This window comes from Chinchilla lanigera, unplaced genomic scaffold (genome assembly GCF_000276665.1).
Source record: "Chinchilla lanigera isolate Chin_1 unplaced genomic scaffold, ChiLan1.0 scaffold00012, whole genome shotgun sequence".
Lineage (NCBI taxonomy): Eukaryota > Metazoa > Chordata > Mammalia > Rodentia > Chinchillidae > Chinchilla > Chinchilla lanigera.
The window spans coordinates 32,190,483-32,207,812 of record NW_004955413.1 but is presented as its reverse complement, the minus strand read 5'-3'; the positions used below and the strand labels follow the sequence as shown (position 1 = coordinate 32,207,812).

The window sequence follows — 17,330 nt, the reverse complement described above, 5'->3', positions numbered from 1 at the left end:
TGTGATACACGGCGGGGAGGCCATGTAAGTGTATACTGCAGATGCTCTGAAACATCTTTTACACTTCCACAGGTTATGGGTTTTTTTTTGTAGAGAGAGGCTGCTAATTTGCCTGCTTTCCCCTCAGGTGAGCAGCAGGTGAGTGCTCTGCGGAGGGTGCTGCTGCTGTTCCGGCTGCCCGCGGTGCTGTTTTCTGGTCCCCGGCATGAACCCCACAGCCGTGCTGACTGCTCAGCCATTCGTGGGGCAGTGTTTTTCCTCAGACTCTCAGGGTGCCTTCTTCTGAGGCTGCCCCTGAGTTTCAGGGCACTTCTTCCTCTTCTGATACCCTCAGCTTCTCCTCACTCCGTGGGGCATGCAGGCTGCAGAGTGAGCTTGGCCAGAGGCCAAGATTCCTGCAAACACCACGGGGGCATTTCGGGTCCAGCACCTGCCTCCCTCGTCCGGTCCCCAACACTCACATGTGTGTTGTTCATGTTCAGCCAGGGGTCTGGGCAAAGTTTAACTGGGAGCTCACTCTTCAGCGCATGTGTGCGCCTCGCTGGCTAAGCCCCCATCATATTTCCAGCTGTTCGGGGCTCTCCTGGCCGCCATCTGCACCGAAGCAGGGAAGGCTAAAGTTTCTCTGTCACCGCAAGTGGGATGTCAGGCACGGAGCCCCAGGACAGCAGCTCCGCGCACACGCAGCAGCGCCCACTCAGAGGTCTGCTCTCCTGCCTTCCTGCTCTTGTTCACTTTCCGGAACCTTCAAACGGCTGCTCTGAATAACTGCGTTTGGATCTTACAGTTGTAGCTCAGCCTTGTCTCCAGGGATTCTTCCCAGGCTCCCACATTCCCCAGGCCTGGGGTTTTGTTTTCTGTCTCATCCTTTACTATTTTCCAGGGTGAGTGTTTTTATTTTTATTTTTCTGCAAGTATCTTTATTTTACCCTCACTGTAAAAGCACCTCTTTGTGAGATGCAGCATTTTTAATGGAAAAGGAGTGATTTCCTTCCCCAGAACTTCCAAGGCACGCAGCTGCCATCTGGCCTCCACGGCAGCCCGTCCCTGCCCACGGCCTCGTGTCCAGCCTCGCCTGAGTCTGCAGCGTGGGCCGGGCTCTGTGCTCTGGCGTCAGCAGGCCGCCTGGCTGGGAACTGGTGGGCTGGGGAGGCGGGTGGCGGCTCTTTCCTGTGTCCCCTGCAGCACTGCCCGGCTGTTGTTCAGGGCGTGGGCGAGTGGGCATCGTTGGCGGGGAATTCTGACGAGCCAGGACTCCTCAGGGATGGCTCGCATCACACTCGCATCATGTGCTCAGCCGAAAGAGGTCTTGCAGCTACAGCCTGCATTTGGCAACAAAAGTCTCCAGCCCCAGGTCGCCCTGGTGAGGGCATCAGCTGATGGGCACCTCATCATAGGCCAGGTTGGTACCATCTGCGTGTGCCCAGGGCCCTGCTGCCGTGTTATACCTGCACCACAACCTTCTAGAACTCACAATCGGAGCCCAGGCAGGTTAATCTATACAGGGCACAGGGAGGCCCCCAGCCTTTCACCGGAGCCCTGCATGCACCCTCCTGAGCCACCGTCACTCCACTCCCGCCCTGCTCCCGGAGGCTCCAAGTTCCTGGGGAGCCTGACTTTGTGTCCCCAGTGATTTATTCTGTGTCACTGCTGCCTCCCCAGGACAGCCCCTGGGGGAGTACATGGGGATCTCACCTGCCGCCCTGAGGAAGCCATCAGCCTTCCCTGCTCAGGCGCACCCCTTCCTCTGGGCTTCCTTCCCTTCCTGCCTGTCCAGGCTGCAGGAGCAGCAGGGACATGTAAGGTTCGCAGAGCAGCCTGCCCCATGCCCCTCCACCGACCCAGCACTGCCCTGTCTAGCAGGCCCACCAGAGTCGCAAGGGCGACTGCTCCCCAGGACAGCGCAGCGGCCCTGAGTGTGGTGCACAGCTTCCTTCTGTGGGCAAGAGTTTGGGCTGGACAGTGCGAGGCAAAGTTCCTGTGCGGATCGGGACTCACACACACACCCCACATGCTCAGGCATGAGACACACACACCGACACAGAGACCCACAGACGTGCCAAAAGAGACGCGCACTGAGACACAGACAGCTCTGCCTGAGGGACCCGCTGGGGGGGCCGAGGAGAACAACAAGGGTCTGCGCTGTGCTCTGGGCAGTCTCGGGTGTCCACCGCCTGAGGGTGCTTCCCAGGGATGGCACTCCTCTCCCCAGGACCCCGAGTCCCTGAGACACCGGCCAGGCCCTCCTGTGTGCTGTGGTGCCCTCTCCAAGCAGGAGCAGGGCCCTTCACCCCCGCACAGCGCCACACCCTCCGGGTGCCAGGGTCCTCGACGTGGGCCAGAGGCTCACAGTGGGGATTGCTCTCTTGGCCGTGCTCTGGTCAGGCCCGGGGCACAGCCGTGGGCTAGGGGTCCCGCTCGCTGGGTGGGGAAAGCGCCCTGTCCACGCTCCTGTCTGTGCCAAGCATCCCTGCCCTGTTTGGTGGTTGACGTTGTGTCTCGTGACCCTGTTGTCCCTGGCCTTGACAGTGGTCACCAGAGTCCTACAGAGAGGTCTTCCCGTGTTTCCCCAGGGTCAGGATGACTTTCCGTCCACTCACCTCTCAGAGAGGACAGCGCTCCCTCCTCGGGTCACTGCGCCCAGGACGGCTGGGCGGTGGACGGTGAGCATGCCCATCTGCTCTGGCCCAGGAGGAAGCCAGCTGGGGGAGAAGGGCAGCGCCGGCAGGTCCACCCGGCCATCCACAGCCGTCGGAGAAACAAGCTCCCTCCTGCGGCTCCGGGGCAGGGGTGAATGAGCTGACCTTCATAAAAGCAAACAGAGGTTGTTATTTCAGAGTACTTTCCTGGGCACAGAAGGAAGAAATAAAGTACATTTAAGATGTAGGGTTCCCTAAAGGAGTTGACCCTGAACAGAGACCAGCCAGCTGCAGAGGGGCCAGTGCGGCCACCGGGCCATTGAGCTGAGGTGGGCCCCCGGGACCTGCAAGAGACCGAGCTGCGCTGTGAGCAGTGTCCTGCGGACTCGGGCAGACTTCTCCAGCCCGGGGGCCAAGATGCAGAAGGCAGCTCTGTCCGAAGCAGCCTTGCCTGTGCTCGCCCCGAGCAGCTCTGGGAGACAGCACAGCACTCACTACCTGTGCGCAGCTGGTGCCAGAGGCCCAGGCACACCTCACGGCCACATCCCCTCTTCTGTGGGTGTCCCTGAGCCGGGAGGAGCGGGTGGAGCCGTGAGCAATGGGGGTCCTTTCTGTGGCTGCGCTAGGTGGGGAAGTGGCAGATAAGCAGGCGAGAGGTACACTGTGTTGGGTGGGCTGGCGGGACGGGAATAGGGAAAGACCCCCGAGCAGCAGGACAGGTGAGGGGCTGTCCTGCCACCAAGCTCCAGTCCCACGCTGAGCAGGCTCCCTGCTGGCCGGCTCCATCGTCCCTGAACTCTGAGCTATCTCCTCCTCTCTCCATACCATGGCTCTGCCCTGCAAGACTCCCCGCCTTCGGCCTCTGACGGAGGGCAGTAGCCAGGGCTCTGAGGGCAGGTCTGAAGAGCCAGGACCTCAGTCCAGTCCACCTTTTGCCCAGTGAGCACCAGTCCCAGAGTGGGTCCTGCTGATGGAGACCACTACCAAGCAGCTCTGAACAGGTTTTAATATTTGTTTGTTTTTTTTTGTTTGTTTGTTTTTTTCTCCGGTACCGGGAACTGAACTCACGACCTTGCGCTTGCCAGGCAGGCGCTTTTGCCGCTGAGCTAAATCCCCAGCCCCAGGTTTTAATATTAACCGATCGGCTTTTCATGTTTATGGATGACTTTGCCCAAGGCTTAGGCCCTGGTCTGGAGATGGGCAGCAGACTCATAGTAAATGAACCTCTACGAGTCACTGGTCCCCGCTGAGGCCTGTATCGGCCTGTGAAGTTGGGACGCCTCGAAGGACAAGATAAGGCCACACCTGAGGACATTTGGCTCCAACCCCAGTTAACTAAAAGGAGACTAGCTGCAGACCCGCCACTCCTGCGGTGAAGGCCTTCCTGGAGGTAACACAGTTCTCCTAAATTAACATAAAGTATTACCTGGAAAAGTCCTTAGAGGGATTCCCCAGTCCTGCCGAGATGCCTGCATTTTTTTCAGTATTCCCTTTCTTTGTCTGAAAACCAAATAAATAAGGGCTGCCTAGAGTTCTTTGCCTAAAACTCCAGAATCTTGAGTACTGTGAGAGGGTTAGGATCTTCCCAGAGCCCTGAAATCATTTCATTTGTCTCATTTATTTAAGCCTTCGCAGTGCACTCCTTTGAGAGATTGTGGGCCTGGTCAGCCTCAATAACTAAGGGTTATTAACCTGATATCACCCCAGGCACACATTCCTGCTGGGGGCACAGAGCCCGGGGTTGGCTTGGATCAGCAGGGGGCGCTGTCCCCGCTTCCCTGCAGGGAGCGATAACCCTGGCCTCCTCTTCCTGGGCCAGGCGCCTAGGGCGCTGGATCTCAGCTCTGCACACTCTTGGGGCAGAGCAGAGAGCTGCGGCTGTGCACACGCCTGCCTCCCACAGAGACAGAGCCAAGCACAGGGCGGACTGCGCAGTCTCACAGTGGGCCTGGGACTCGGGGCAGGAGGCAGGGAGAGCAGGGCAGGGGCTGGCGGGGCTCACAACACCCCTGGTGATGGCGCTGTCACTGCCTTGGCCGCCCTCTGAGGGCCGCCTCGGACCTGGAGCCATACCTGTACCGGGGCTCCTTGAGGCTGGGTTCCGAGAAAGGCGCTCGGCACTGGAGGGGGTGGTGAAACTGAGCATGTGTGTGCACACACACACACAGACACACACACGCGCACTGACACACACAGTCACACACAGCCAGATTCACACACTTGCATCCACATCCACACACTCACACACAGTACACTCGCACGCACGCACAGACACCCACACACGCACACACTTCAGCACTCACACACACACACACGGACACAGGAGCACAACCCCCCCACCACACCGCAGTGTCCTCTCTCCTGCCCTGAACAGGTGCGGCCCCCTGCCTTGCGCTCACCTCCAAGGGCATCCCCTGCACACTGAGCTCGTCTCCGGGGCCCACTGGCTGTTTAGGACGGCTGCAGAGGGGTCTCCAGGCACAGAGGGTGACAGGCTCCGCTTGGGAACCCTGGCCCTGGCCTCACTCCAAACAGGAAGGTGCGTCCTTTAACAGGGGCAATCACCCTCACCTCGCCCAGGTGTGCCGCCCCTCACGTGGCCCAGGTGTGTCCCTCAACAGGTACGCTCACCCACTCACCTGGCAGGCTGACGCTCACGTGATCCCCACTTGGCAGGTGACAGCTGAGGCTCGGAGAAGCGAGCTGCCCCAGGTCACAGCCCCGCAGATGGCTCAGCACTCGGTGGGGTCCGGTGCTCAGACCAGGCAGTGACACCGGATGCCCCGATGCTGAGGCTCAAGGTGGTGAGGGCAGGGCCGCAGGACCCTGGTGTGCCCGGCCTTCACGTGTGCTGCGCCCTCTGTCTCCAGAAAAGCCTCCTGACCTCTGCTCAGTCTCTGCTCTACAATTGGTACAGAAAAATAAAAACGCCCAACCTGAATGATATCTGGGACGAGTTTGTGTTCTCTAAAATCGAAGAATGAATTTTAGGAACAATGGAGGTTAAGAGCAGAATATACTTACTGAGGGAAAGAAAGCTTCTGTCCGAGAGAGGGACAGAAGGTGGGCCCGAGTGGGTTACCCCAGACTCTGTCTTTTCTAGGGACTTTTATAGAGCAAAACCACGAGAGGAGGTGGGTCCAAGGTAGGGGAAAAATGGACAAAACTGTGGTCAGCCAATAAGAATTGTTCAGGTAAAATTGATTAAATTGGGATCAAATGGGGAAGCGAGTCATGTAGCAAGCAGGCATGAATACAGAACAGGGGCTTTTCCTGTAAGGACTCTCCAAGGTGATCACTGCCTATTTAGAATATCGTTCCCTGAGGTCCATCCCTAGGAAGGTATGTGGGTGCATTTGTTTAGTCCTTTGTCTTGAGGTCTGGCCCACAGCAAATACGTATCTTTCATGTTGGCTCCTTCGAGGGCCAGGCCGTCTGACTGCCTGAAATATTTCTAACTCAGCTGCCTATAACACCAGGGGACGGAGGCTCAGGCAGAAGTGTGGCTCACCTCAGCCCACCCACAGAAAATAACCGAGTGGCTTCGAGCAGGGCCTGAGCAGCCCCACACTGCGCTGGTCCACACCACAGGCCCAGGTGGAGAGGACAGAACTGGAGTCCTTCCTGCCGGACAGCAGAGCCGGCCACCATGGAGGCCTGGCCACCCGAGGGGCAAGACCTCCGGCTGCCGTGTGGCCCCGGCACCTGAGGGGAGGGAGGGCTCACCTGGCCCCAGCAGGGTCCAGGAGCGGGTGGCTGAGGACCACAAGTCGGAGCCATGAGACAGTGCACCCCTCCCCTCGTCATTATGAGGGGCTCACGGCCAGCCCAGCTAGCACCTGGGGCAGGACAGGCTTACAGCTGGGGCTGGACCCCGTGCTCCTGCAGGGGGCCTCCGGGGCCCGGTCCTGGGAGCGGTGCTCCGGTTCCCCCTGTGGCCAGCCCTGCTCATTACTCGGCAGGACTGAGGCCGCCCTGACTGATGGGACCGACTTCCTCCCCGCACCACAGCTGCTGGTCCCTCCACCTGGCAGCCCCTGGGTGTGGTCTGAGGAAGGACCGCTCCTGCCACCCCACCCTGCCTGGCTTGGTCCTGACGGTGGGGCTGTGGGCAGCTCACCAGGGCAGGCGTCCACGGAGCATCCCCAAGTCCCTCAAGCCAGGCCTGGAGCCCCAGGGCCCCACGTGGGAAGACAGGCGGAACCTGGCTCCCATGGCGGCAACAGCCAAGCTTGCGCCACCCGCACTGCAGCGCCCATTTCCCTGCGCCCACCGCCCAAGACCTGTGATGTCTCCGAACTCAGCCACAGCCCATCGGAGGGCCACAGTGCGCCCACAGGTCACCAAGTGTCCAGGCCGTCCCTTCCACAGAGCAGCTGGAGCGCGACAGGTGTGGCCCCACACAGGCGGCCCTAGTGGGGTTTCTGGCAGCACAGTGCTCTGGGTCTCGAGGTCTGCTCTCAGGACAGCCCCGGGGAGGGGTCTTTCAGGCTTGGTCTCCCTGGTACCCTGGGCCAGGGGCACACACAGCCCCAGGGACAGGTGGGAGCCTGTGGCATCTGTCCTCCCTTGGGCTGCCCGGCCGCGGCAAGACACGAAGAGGAAGTGATGCTTTCTGCCCAGCTGGAGCACGCAGGTCTCGGCCTCTGCGGGGGGCATGGGCTTCACACCAGGGACGTGGGCGCCTCGCCCCTGCCGCTCGTGGGGCGGGCTTCTGGGGCCACCCCTCTGGCTCCAGGAAAGCCCATGCCTGCAGCTGGTGCATCGTCCTCACGCTGCGGAGGTCTGCACAGCCGAGCCGCTCTGAGCCTGGGCGTCTGCACCAGCTGTTGTCCCCGCCGGCCACTCCGGCTGCGGCCCTCTCCCAGGTGCCACGGCCAGGGAACACAAGCCATGCTTACCAAAGGACTTTTTTCTTTATTTTCATAATTTAGCTGAATCAACACAAATTTGAATACTGTAAAACAAGGAAAAAAAATATGCTGTCACATCTTAAATCTCCCGGGCTCTGCCCCCAAGGGTGTGTGTCTACACTCGCTTTCAGAAGAACCAAGGGGGAGGTGGTGGAGACCCCGGCCGGTGGGCGTGAGGGGCCCTGGCATCCTGGCCCGGAGCAGGAGCAAGCCCGGCTGGCGGAGCGGGGCGCAGCGGGCAGTGTGCTTTGGGCCCTCTCCTCTGCGGTGAGACCCACCCCTCCGCCCTTCTGTCCAGCGCGGGTCCCCTTGCCGAGTGGTCACTGGTAAGAGGCAGGGCCGCAGCTGTGGGGCCAGGCCTTGGGTGGGCGGGCTTTCCATCTTTAGCCTATGGGTGCTGGGACAGCATCTATATACTGCAGTTATATGGTTCTTCTTACTTTTTTATTAGCATAGATCTAGCATAATACTCGTGTTAATTGGACTCGTAGGTAGTATACTTCAGCGGAAGTCAGGAAAATGAAGGAAAGGAAGCCAGGACTGTCGGCAGGGGCGGAAACACATCCCTGCCCCTTGCCCTCGGCCAGCCCCGCAGTCAGTCCCCGCCTGGCAGGGGCACGTGGGAGGATGGTGTCTCGGGCCCCCGTGCCTCCGCCCACCTTGCTTCTGTGGCGTCCGACGCAGACACCGAGGACTCTGGGCTGACGGGAGAGCCCAGAGGAACGGGCTACACATGGGCCTCGAGACCTATGAGTGGCGAAGGAAGGATCGAGAACCTGTCAGAGGAGGCGTGACCACGCAGGGCTTCCCGACACACAGACCAAGGCGCGCACGCCACCACCCCGAACTGAAGCGGAAAGAGACCCGGTCTCCTGGGCACCGGCCGGGACCCCGAAAGGACGCACATGTGGTGTGGTCCTCAGCGGCTCTCCCAAGCCCTGCCCCTGCCGCCTGGCCCGTGGGTCCCACGCGGCCCACTCCACAGAGTCTCTGGAGACAGCAGGGCCCGGCCCCAAAGCTGCGGGTGGCCAGGGCTGCCAATTAATGGTTAAATAGGATTTTCTACAAATATACAACATATAAAAACTGTTAAATATATAACTTTAGGCTTTGCAAAATACATTTAATGATCTCTTTCAAACAAGTGTTACTTCAGGTTCCTTTAATTTGCTTTCTGGTGCTAAATGGCGTATCGGATGAGACAGCAGTCACGGGAGACCAACATGCTCTTGGCGAATACTGGATTATCCAACTATCAAAAATGGAGCTGTAGAAGAGGCGTGTTTAACTGGTTAAAACAGACAGTGATTTTAGTACGATCAAGTCGGTCTAAGCACGGAGGAGGAGCGGGTCTGTGTCCCTGGGGGTCCGAGTGGTGGCTGTCGCTGGCCGTGTCCCCGCTGGGTCCCGCAGGGTCGCCACGGCGCTGTCCTCCCGGCCTCGCCATCCTCCTGGGCGCGGTGCTGCTTTGTGGGGCGGGGGCATCGGCTGTGGGCACCCTCTCCTCTCCAACGCCGCCTCTGCCCGCGCCCTCCCGCCCGTGCCCGCCCCAGGACTCTGACAGTAAGGGCGCGTCCACGTTAAAATAGATTTTGCTCTTTGGTCTATTGAGTATACTGAAAGTATAAGAAAATAAAAGCAATTCAGACAGTCTGGGGCCCAAGGAGAGGCGGCCCCGGTGCCAGACACGCCTGGGCTGTGTCGAGGCTCTGCCGGCTGGGCGCAGCTTCCTCCGGGTCCTCGTCCTCGTCCTCCTGCTCCGAAGTCAGCACAACCGCTGCAGAAAGCCGGCCGCCACGGGCCTCGGATTGCTGATGCCCTGGGCTGCCCTCACCTGTGTGTCCAAGTCCTTGCCTCCTGGGTTCGGCCGGAGAGACCCGGGCGCTGGGTGCCAGGAATGAGGCTGTCAGGCACAGGCCGTAGGGGCCAGCAGGCAGGCGTGGAGAACGGCGACATCCGCGGAGGACGGGGACCTTGGCCGAGGTGTGGGCTCTCCGGGGAGCTGAGACCGCTGCCGGGCCTGCAGGGGCTGCGTGTGTCAGGAGACCTGGGGAGCAAGGAGAAGAGCACGTCAGCCTCACAGACAGCCAGGCCCAGGGGCTAGTCCAGGGACAAACGCCCTCAGTGGGGACAGTGCCCCAGAAACCGCCCAGCTGGCTTCCGCCAGGACAGGGCCCCCACCCAGGACACAGGGAGACCCCATGCGGCGTGGGTGGAGTCCAGGCCCGCTCTGCCTTTCGGAGGTGCAGCACAGCCTGTGCACAGCACTGCAGCAGGATGCTCACCGAGCTGCGGTGAAGTCTGCCAGGGGCCAGCACCACCCCACACTGGACCCCAGCACCACCCTCAGGCGGCTTCCGGGCCTTCGAGAGCCGAGTTCTGCAGCACCTGGCCCCGCCAACCTGGCCAGACCCTGGGCCACAGCTGCGGCCTGCCCACCAGGTCCCGCCGTCGCTGCAGGCAGGCCCTCACGTGGGCAGTCCCTGTGGACTGAGGGCATCTGGGGACTCTCTGGCTGGGAGCCACACTGCCAGTCACGCCTGAATATGCAGCGTGGTCTCTGCAGGTCCTATGCTCGGCAACCACGGATGGGAAGTATCTGGATAGCAGAGGTCTGCACACCGGACACACACGGCCTCAGTTCTCCAGTCACCAGCCCCCGGCCACGCAGGAGGAGCAGCACGTGCAGGCAGCACCCCTGAGCAGCCCTGGACAGGACTTACAGTGTGCAGGGGAGGTGCGCAGGTGACCCTGCGCACCCCGCGGGAGGGACGCTGAGTACCCGTGGGGTCTGGCACCCGGGTCCTCCAACTGAGCCCCGTGACCCCAGAGATGGCTGCACGTCGCGCTCTGTGCCGGAACACGCATGGGGTGCCACCTGCTGCCCAGCACGAGGGGCCAGCTGCTGTTTCCTGTCTTCATCTGGGGCCACCAGAACCTGTGGCAGCTCCGTAGCTTGAAGCTGCATCCCCAGATGGTCTTCTCCCTGGACCTTGGTCCCTCTGGCTCTTGGAGACCTTCATGGAATTACACCTGCGGAGACCTAGTTTCCATGCGCAGGTCTGGTGGGCATATCTTTGGGGGCACCGCCAGCCCGTGGGCCTTGCACACCTTTTCTTTCCTCACACCCGGAATGGCTCGTGCTGTCACCTCTGCCCGTTCTGAGCCACTGGCCCTTGACTCTGATCTCCAGGTGTCCCCTTCCCCTCTGACCCTGCCTCCCGGGCTCCCCTGGAGAGCCGGGCCCCATGCTGCCAGTATCCCTGTCCCATCCCCCGACTGTGCTGCCTTCTGAGTGGACACGGTGCCCTTGCTCTCGCAGCCCACAGGGCTTCTCGAGCTACTGATTCGTCTCTAGCTCCTCCACAGAAACACTGGAAATACAAACTGTACACGAGGAAAAACGTCAGGTCACATCACTACATCCAAGGAGGACACGTTGTAACCGACCACACACTAACTCCCCTCCAGATTAACACTGACCATGTGAGCCTCAGGTAAGGGCCAGGCTCCAGGTCCTATCACGCACCAGGTAGCAACAGTTCCCCAGTGACCAGAGGTGGCGTGATGAACCAGTCACCACGGGGCAGAGCAGGGTAGCCTACAACCTGCACCCTGGGCAGGGGCCACTTGGTCTTTCATTCTGGAGAGGCAGGGGTGGCCACACAGGCCTCAGCACTGAGCGCTTCGGTCTGCAGCCACCATCACCGGCACGGTCTGCCCAGATCTACAATGTTCTCTAACTGGACAGCGGCATTTTGCTGTGGTTCCCTCTTTACTCTGTGTGTGTGTGTAAAAGAAAGGAGAATAATTTCCCAACCACGTTTCTAGTCACTTGTGCACAGTTCCTGCTGTGTCGACAGACCTGAGGGAGTGTCTGTCCGAGAATGTGTCTGGTCACCCTGCATGTACCTGCATGTGCCTGTGAGTGTCACCTGCGATCCTTGCAGGTTGTTGTCCCATGTGGCCTATCTTGTGTTTGTTCACACGACAGGGGACATGGTGGCATCTTCGTATTACAGTGAGCATTGCTAGTCTTTCACATGGCTTTCCCACTGCAGACACAGAGTCACTCAATGTGTGTGTCCTGGTCATCTCCCACTTAGCCTGGGTCCACCTGGAATGTCTTACTTCTCCCAACAGCCCCCCAACTTCAGCCACACTGGGGTCACCCCACTCACTAGCCTCTTTCCTCTCCTCACCCTTACTCCTGGCTGTCCTGGGGAGGGACAGTCACTGGGCACACGGTGAGCCTCACCAGGGACATGGTGAGCAACCCAGGTCCCAGACGCTTCAGGGTTGGCTAAGCCCAGAACTGGGGGTCAGTGGGGTCCAGGTTTGTCTTCTCAGGGTGGCCATCACTGAACATCCCACCTAGCTGGACAGAGGGAGCCTCGAGCCAGAACGTGGTGCCGCTCGTGTCCTCCTGCGGGATATGGGGCAGGGAGGACCAAGAGCTACAGGGAAGGTGGGTTACCCTGGCCAGCAGGGCTGGGTGCACAGGGACCATTCACCCTTAGACCTTGGAGTCCCTCAAATGAGACCTCAGTGTCCACAGAGGCTGCTCGGAGAGGACAAAGGGAAGAGGGACCAAGGAAGGGAGGGGTGGGTGCAAAAGCTTAGCAGACACTGAGTATCACTCCCAGGAGACTGCCCTTGCCCTGCTGTCCTGCACCAGGTAGTGTCTGCCCACCATCCCAGGCCGGCCCCACCCACGTGCAACCCCGGCAGGTCCAGCGAGGCCCATAACGGGGAGTGAGAGGTTGGCTGTGCAGAAACCAGCACTCCTGGTTCTGGGGGTGCACGGTGCTGGGGGGCTGCGGGTCCTGTCTGTCGTGGCTGGGGCAGGAGGTGTCCTCTGCTGTGGTGCCCTCTTCTGTCTCCACATGCTCCTGGCTCCCACCCCGTCACATTACAGCATCTCGGGACAGCCCCAGGCCCAGTGATGTGGACGGAGGCCCTCTCCGCTCCACCTGCTGGCTGCCCCACTGGTTACCTTGAGAAGCCCCAGGCTGGCGGGGACTCAGCCGGCCACCGTCCTGAGGCCCAGGCTGACCTATGCACGGGGGCCTGCGCCTCCCCTCTCTCTGACCCTGCAGGTGAAGTGCTGGGTCCTGCCCACCTCACCTCCTTCCTGGTCCTGATGCCTCTGCCTGGTGGCCCAGCAAGGCAAAAGGAAAAGACAGGCCTAGCACTCAGTGTCCTTCTGACACCCAGCTGCCCCTCGGCCCTGCGCTGAACCTGGCAGGAAGTCCACCCTGGGGCCCAGCACCGCTCAGCGCGGGTACACTGCAGCCCTAACCTGTCGCTCAACCAGGGTGGCAGCGAGTTTCTGCAGAGGCCGGATGTTCCCAAATCCCATGGGTGCCCTCGGGGAGCAGGGGTCTCCATGCCCAGTGCCAGGGGCAGTTCTGCTCCTGGGCCCCACTCGGATGGCAGCTAAGTCCCAAACTTGCACTTTCACAAGAAGGCTGTGGTGTCCCTTGCGGCTGCCACCGGGCCCAGGGCACCATCCTGGCTCAGGGGTAGGGTCCTGGGCACAGCCCCGAGACACTTCCTGGTGTGCTCCCCCTTTCTCCCCGGCCTGCTGGGATGCCAAATGCTCAGTGACCGCTGACCCCAAGGCCCCGGGCTGTGTCCTCCACACCTGCGGCTGGTACATGGACCCAAGTTGTGGTGCTGGTCAGAACTGGCCCAAGACGAAACTGTTTGTCAACGGGAGTCACTGGTCCAGATCTGCACACTCGGCTGTGGTCACCTGCAGCTCGGCTGACACAACCTTTCTACCAGGATGACCAGCAGGGCTTGCTGCGGGATGGACATGCTCGAGAAGGTGCAGTTTTGGACTTCCTTGAGCTGTGAGTTCCATGGGGTCATCTCAGTGACCTTGCTAAGTGGACAATAGTGTCTCCTGTACCTGGATGTGGCAGGGCGTGACACAGGCACCCCTGCCCTGTGCACCCCTTGTTAGACACCCCCTTGTTATGGCTCCATGACCAGGGCAGCGTCAGCCACCAGCTGTACAGTGCAAAAACATTCTCCTGCGTGCTGAGCCTGTGCCTTAAGAAACCGGACTTGGAGTCCTTGCAGACTTGGTGCAGTGGCCTGGGAACCCCCAGTGGTGGACTCTCCCAGGGACCACACCCCACCCTGCCCTCTGGTCCTGGGAGTACTGAGATGCCCCGTCAAGGGCTCATAAGCATGAGGACGTGTGCAGGAGCAGCAGGTGTGTTCAGGGCGCTTCTCTGCAATAATCAGGGCTCCGTTTGCAGAGGAACTTGGCCTGGAACTCCCAAGTGTATTCCCCAAGGCCCAGCAGCAGGGGGAAGCCAGGCGGGGGGCGGGGGCTGATCCACACTGGGCCTCAGACCTGGCCACGCCCTGTGGTCCACGCTCAGCAGGGCCTGGGCCGGCACCGGGGTCGGGCACCTCCAGGTCTCTCAGGAGTGAGCACTGCGCCTGCTCCTGCTCCAGCTCCGGCGCACCACACTCCTCTCCCTGAGACGACGACGACGCCCACAGTCGGCTCGAGCCGGAGCGGTGGGGAACGGAGTGCGCAGCGGCCCCACTCTAACACCCAGAACCAGCCGCCCGCCCTGGGGCACTGCGCTCCCCTCGGTCCCGCTGATGCCACCAACAAAGCATCGGGACTAAGAGACGCCACAGGCACCCTCCCAAGCCGGGGCACCAGGTTCGGGAAGCTCACCCGGCCTTGCTGCAGCGGCAGGACCAGGACGCTGCTCTGGCACAGGACCTGCGCCCACGAGCTGCCCCGATGACAAACGCTAGCCTTTGTACACAAAACTGCTCAGAAAATCAGCATGCAAAATACCCCAAACCAAGCAAAGCGAGGTGATCCGCCTAGTGAGACGGACGGAGCATGCTGGGCTCTGGAGAGCCTCCAACAAGGCGGTGCTGGCTGATGATCTGCCCGCAGGATCGCCCTTCACCCATGAAAGCTGTGTAGACCTCCCGTGAGCTCAGCTCCCACTGGGGATGTGTGACTGACGGTGAGCCCGGCAATGCCCACTGCAAGAGGGGATTTGCCAGGCATGCACTCAAGACTCTGTCCCCGAGAAACCCTCCTGGGGTTCGCACCCCATGTCGGTGCTAGGACTGGGGCTCCCCGCAGATCTCCTCCTGGTGGTCCACAGGCACCGACTTGTTGCCTTCTCCCCAGGATCCCACTGAACTGGGCCATGCTCCACCCCACCCCCAGGCCTGAGGACAGGATCTTGCTTGGAGACAGGTGTAAAAAGGTGAGGATGCGGTCACAGCAGGTTATGGCAGGCACTAATCCCGCAACTGGTGTCCTTATAAGGAGCAAGGATTTGACACACAGAGCCGGACAGGGCGCTCAGGCTCAGGTGAGAATGATGCAGTCATAATCGAGGGGCATCTGGAGCCACCAGAAAAGCGGGGGCTGCAGAGCTATGGGGCCTCTGGGCTTCTGAAGGCTGCACCAACTTCTGCCTCCCCAGGCTGCTTCTTGTGTCCTGGTCCACGCTCAGCAGGCAGTCGTCTCCATGTGGCCAGCTCTGCATGGAGGAGGCCAGGGCATCGGAGGGGTCACGTCGGTCGCAGTGGTCCCGCCAGGCTGCCCGTCAGGGATGGGGAGGTTCCAAGAGTCCCGGCCCACAGGGTGCTGACCAGACCTTCACACGCAGCCTCACCTACACGGCTGAGTACGGCAGCTCACAGACCACACAACTCACACCCTTCCATCCGCGGGCCAGGAGCTCACAGAGCAGGGCCTCCGCCACTGTCCTCACGGGCTCACCCTCACTGCCACAGGAAACGCCACGCCTGTGGGCAGCGGCCCAGCCTCCTCCCAGTCCCTGGCAGCCCCGCCCACCCACGCGTCTCTCCAGATGTGCGTGCTCCAGGCCCTTCATGGAAGCGGCACCGCAGCGCACACCTGCGCCTGCTCGCTCAACTCGGCCGAGGCCCTCAGGCCCGCTCTGCGGGGTGCCTGCCGTTAGCGTCTCCACCAGCCCGTCCCGGGCACCAGTGCTGAGTCGGTGCCAGCTTTGTGGTTCTCTTGCCGGTGGAACTGGGAGTGGTGGGTCTGGGCACCTGTAACCTGAGGTTCCAAAGTGGCCTGCACACAGCTCTCTGGGGCCACCACTCAGGAAGACTGCAAGTGTGTGTTCTCACCAGCACCTGTCCAGAGGCTTCCAGAAGGGTTTAGGTGAAGATAAACTGCAGTTTACCCAAAAGGCAGCACCTTGCAGGCCTTGCGATAACTTCACAAACCTTTCTGGTCCAACCCATGTTGTTTCAGGAACCTGTGCCGTGCTTTACCACATGGCCCTGCAGCACCCTCCTCCACAGATAGAACCACCCTTCCACCGTGCTCCGAGTACACCCTCCACCTGTGCTGCGTCCATGTAAGTTTCGCTTGATGACGGCAGGAAACCCACTCGGAATCTTCCCTGTGGTGCTGGGATCAGCCCAGGGTCTGTGGACACGGGCGCCCTCTGCCCGAACTACTCTCAGCCTCTGGACTTTGCTCTGCCTGAGACGGCTGCACGCTGCTCCGTATCTCACGGCGGCACAGCTCCCAGCCAGCGCCTGGTCTCTGGGGACAGGCACAGTGCCCTGCTGTGCGTGAGCAAGGGCGCCTGGGGCCGGGGCACCCAGCGCACTGTCCACCTAGGGTGTCTTCTGTTTTCAGGGAGAACAGCGGCGGGTGCAGAGTCAGTGTCAGCTGTTGGTTTCCTGGGCTGGGTCTGCGCTCACCGCTGTCTTCCCCTTTCTGACCTCTGTTCAGTATTTACCTAGGCTTGCTTGCTCTTCCTCCTCTCCACGTCCCGCTGTTAGGTTCTACTCAGTAATCCCTAGGGAATTTAATTCGGAACATGCAGAGGAAAACTTGCAGTTTTCCCCGAACACAGATCAATTTCCCCAGCACCAATTTCCCCAGTCTACTGGTCTGAAAAACTCCCGCATCGGAATTGGGTTTTCATGCACATCACGGCACATTCAGAGCCACCTGGTCTTCCCATCGGTTGGGAAACAACAGTGACAAGAGCAAACATTCGCCTGGTTTTACTTCTATGCCCTGCACGGCCTTTACCTCTGGAGGACAAGGGCGGGGCAAAGGGCTCAGGCCTGGGGCAGCAGCTCCCAGGCACCCCTGCTGAGGTTCCACGCGTCTACACCCGCAGGGCTGGATCCAGGGCAGGCTCCTTAGAGAGTCCTGCCACACACCCCAGACTGAGTCAGCCCTGGGAGAGAATGTAAAGTCACTTACAAAGTTCCTTCATTGCATCTGAAATTTGAGGAGATATAAAAATTAGTTTCTGCGGTACTGAAAGAGTGCTGCACTCCATCCTCCATCTTTTCTTAAAATTTTACTCTGACCCAGGGCCTCTCGAACTTGCCCACGCAGCCCTGAACTCACAACCCTCCTGCCTCAGCCTCCCTAGTTGAATTGCAAGTGTGCGCCACCAGGCCTGCCTTAAAAATTAACCTTGAAAGAACAGACACCCTCACAACATTTGGCCAGTCCCCTCACATGACGTGGCATTCTTTTATCTACTTGCTTGAGGTTTTGTTAGTTTTCCAGGTAAGGCTTTGCACTTTACAAAGCTGCCAACCACTTCTTACTAATTGCAAGCTATCTTGTGTTTTCTGTTATTACAAACAGGGTTCTGTCTCCCTTCTCTCTCTTATTTTGCTCATGTATTTTAATTACAGTGGTGCATTTCTAATCCGTCTGCCTGCAGTGGTTCCTCCGTGGGTGGAGGTGAGTTTTTCCCTAACTCTGCCTGTG

At 60.2% G+C, this 17,330-nt stretch overlaps 1 protein-coding gene across 1 annotated transcript in view; it reads right to left on the bottom strand.

Annotated features, from left to right (window-relative positions):
- Positions 1-7,536: 7,536 nt before the first annotated feature.
- Positions 7,537-17,330, bottom strand: part of Fam19a5 (family with sequence similarity 19 (chemokine (C-C motif)-like), member A5) — a gene marked incomplete at its 5' end in the record, with an annotated part of 105,839 nt that continues 96,045 nt past the window's right edge. Inside the window, 1 exon segment of the mRNA XM_005379522.2 lies at positions 7,537-9,599. Coding sequence (XP_005379579.1) covers positions 9,591-9,599 — 9 coding nt within the window. The 3' untranslated portion in view covers positions 7,537-9,590.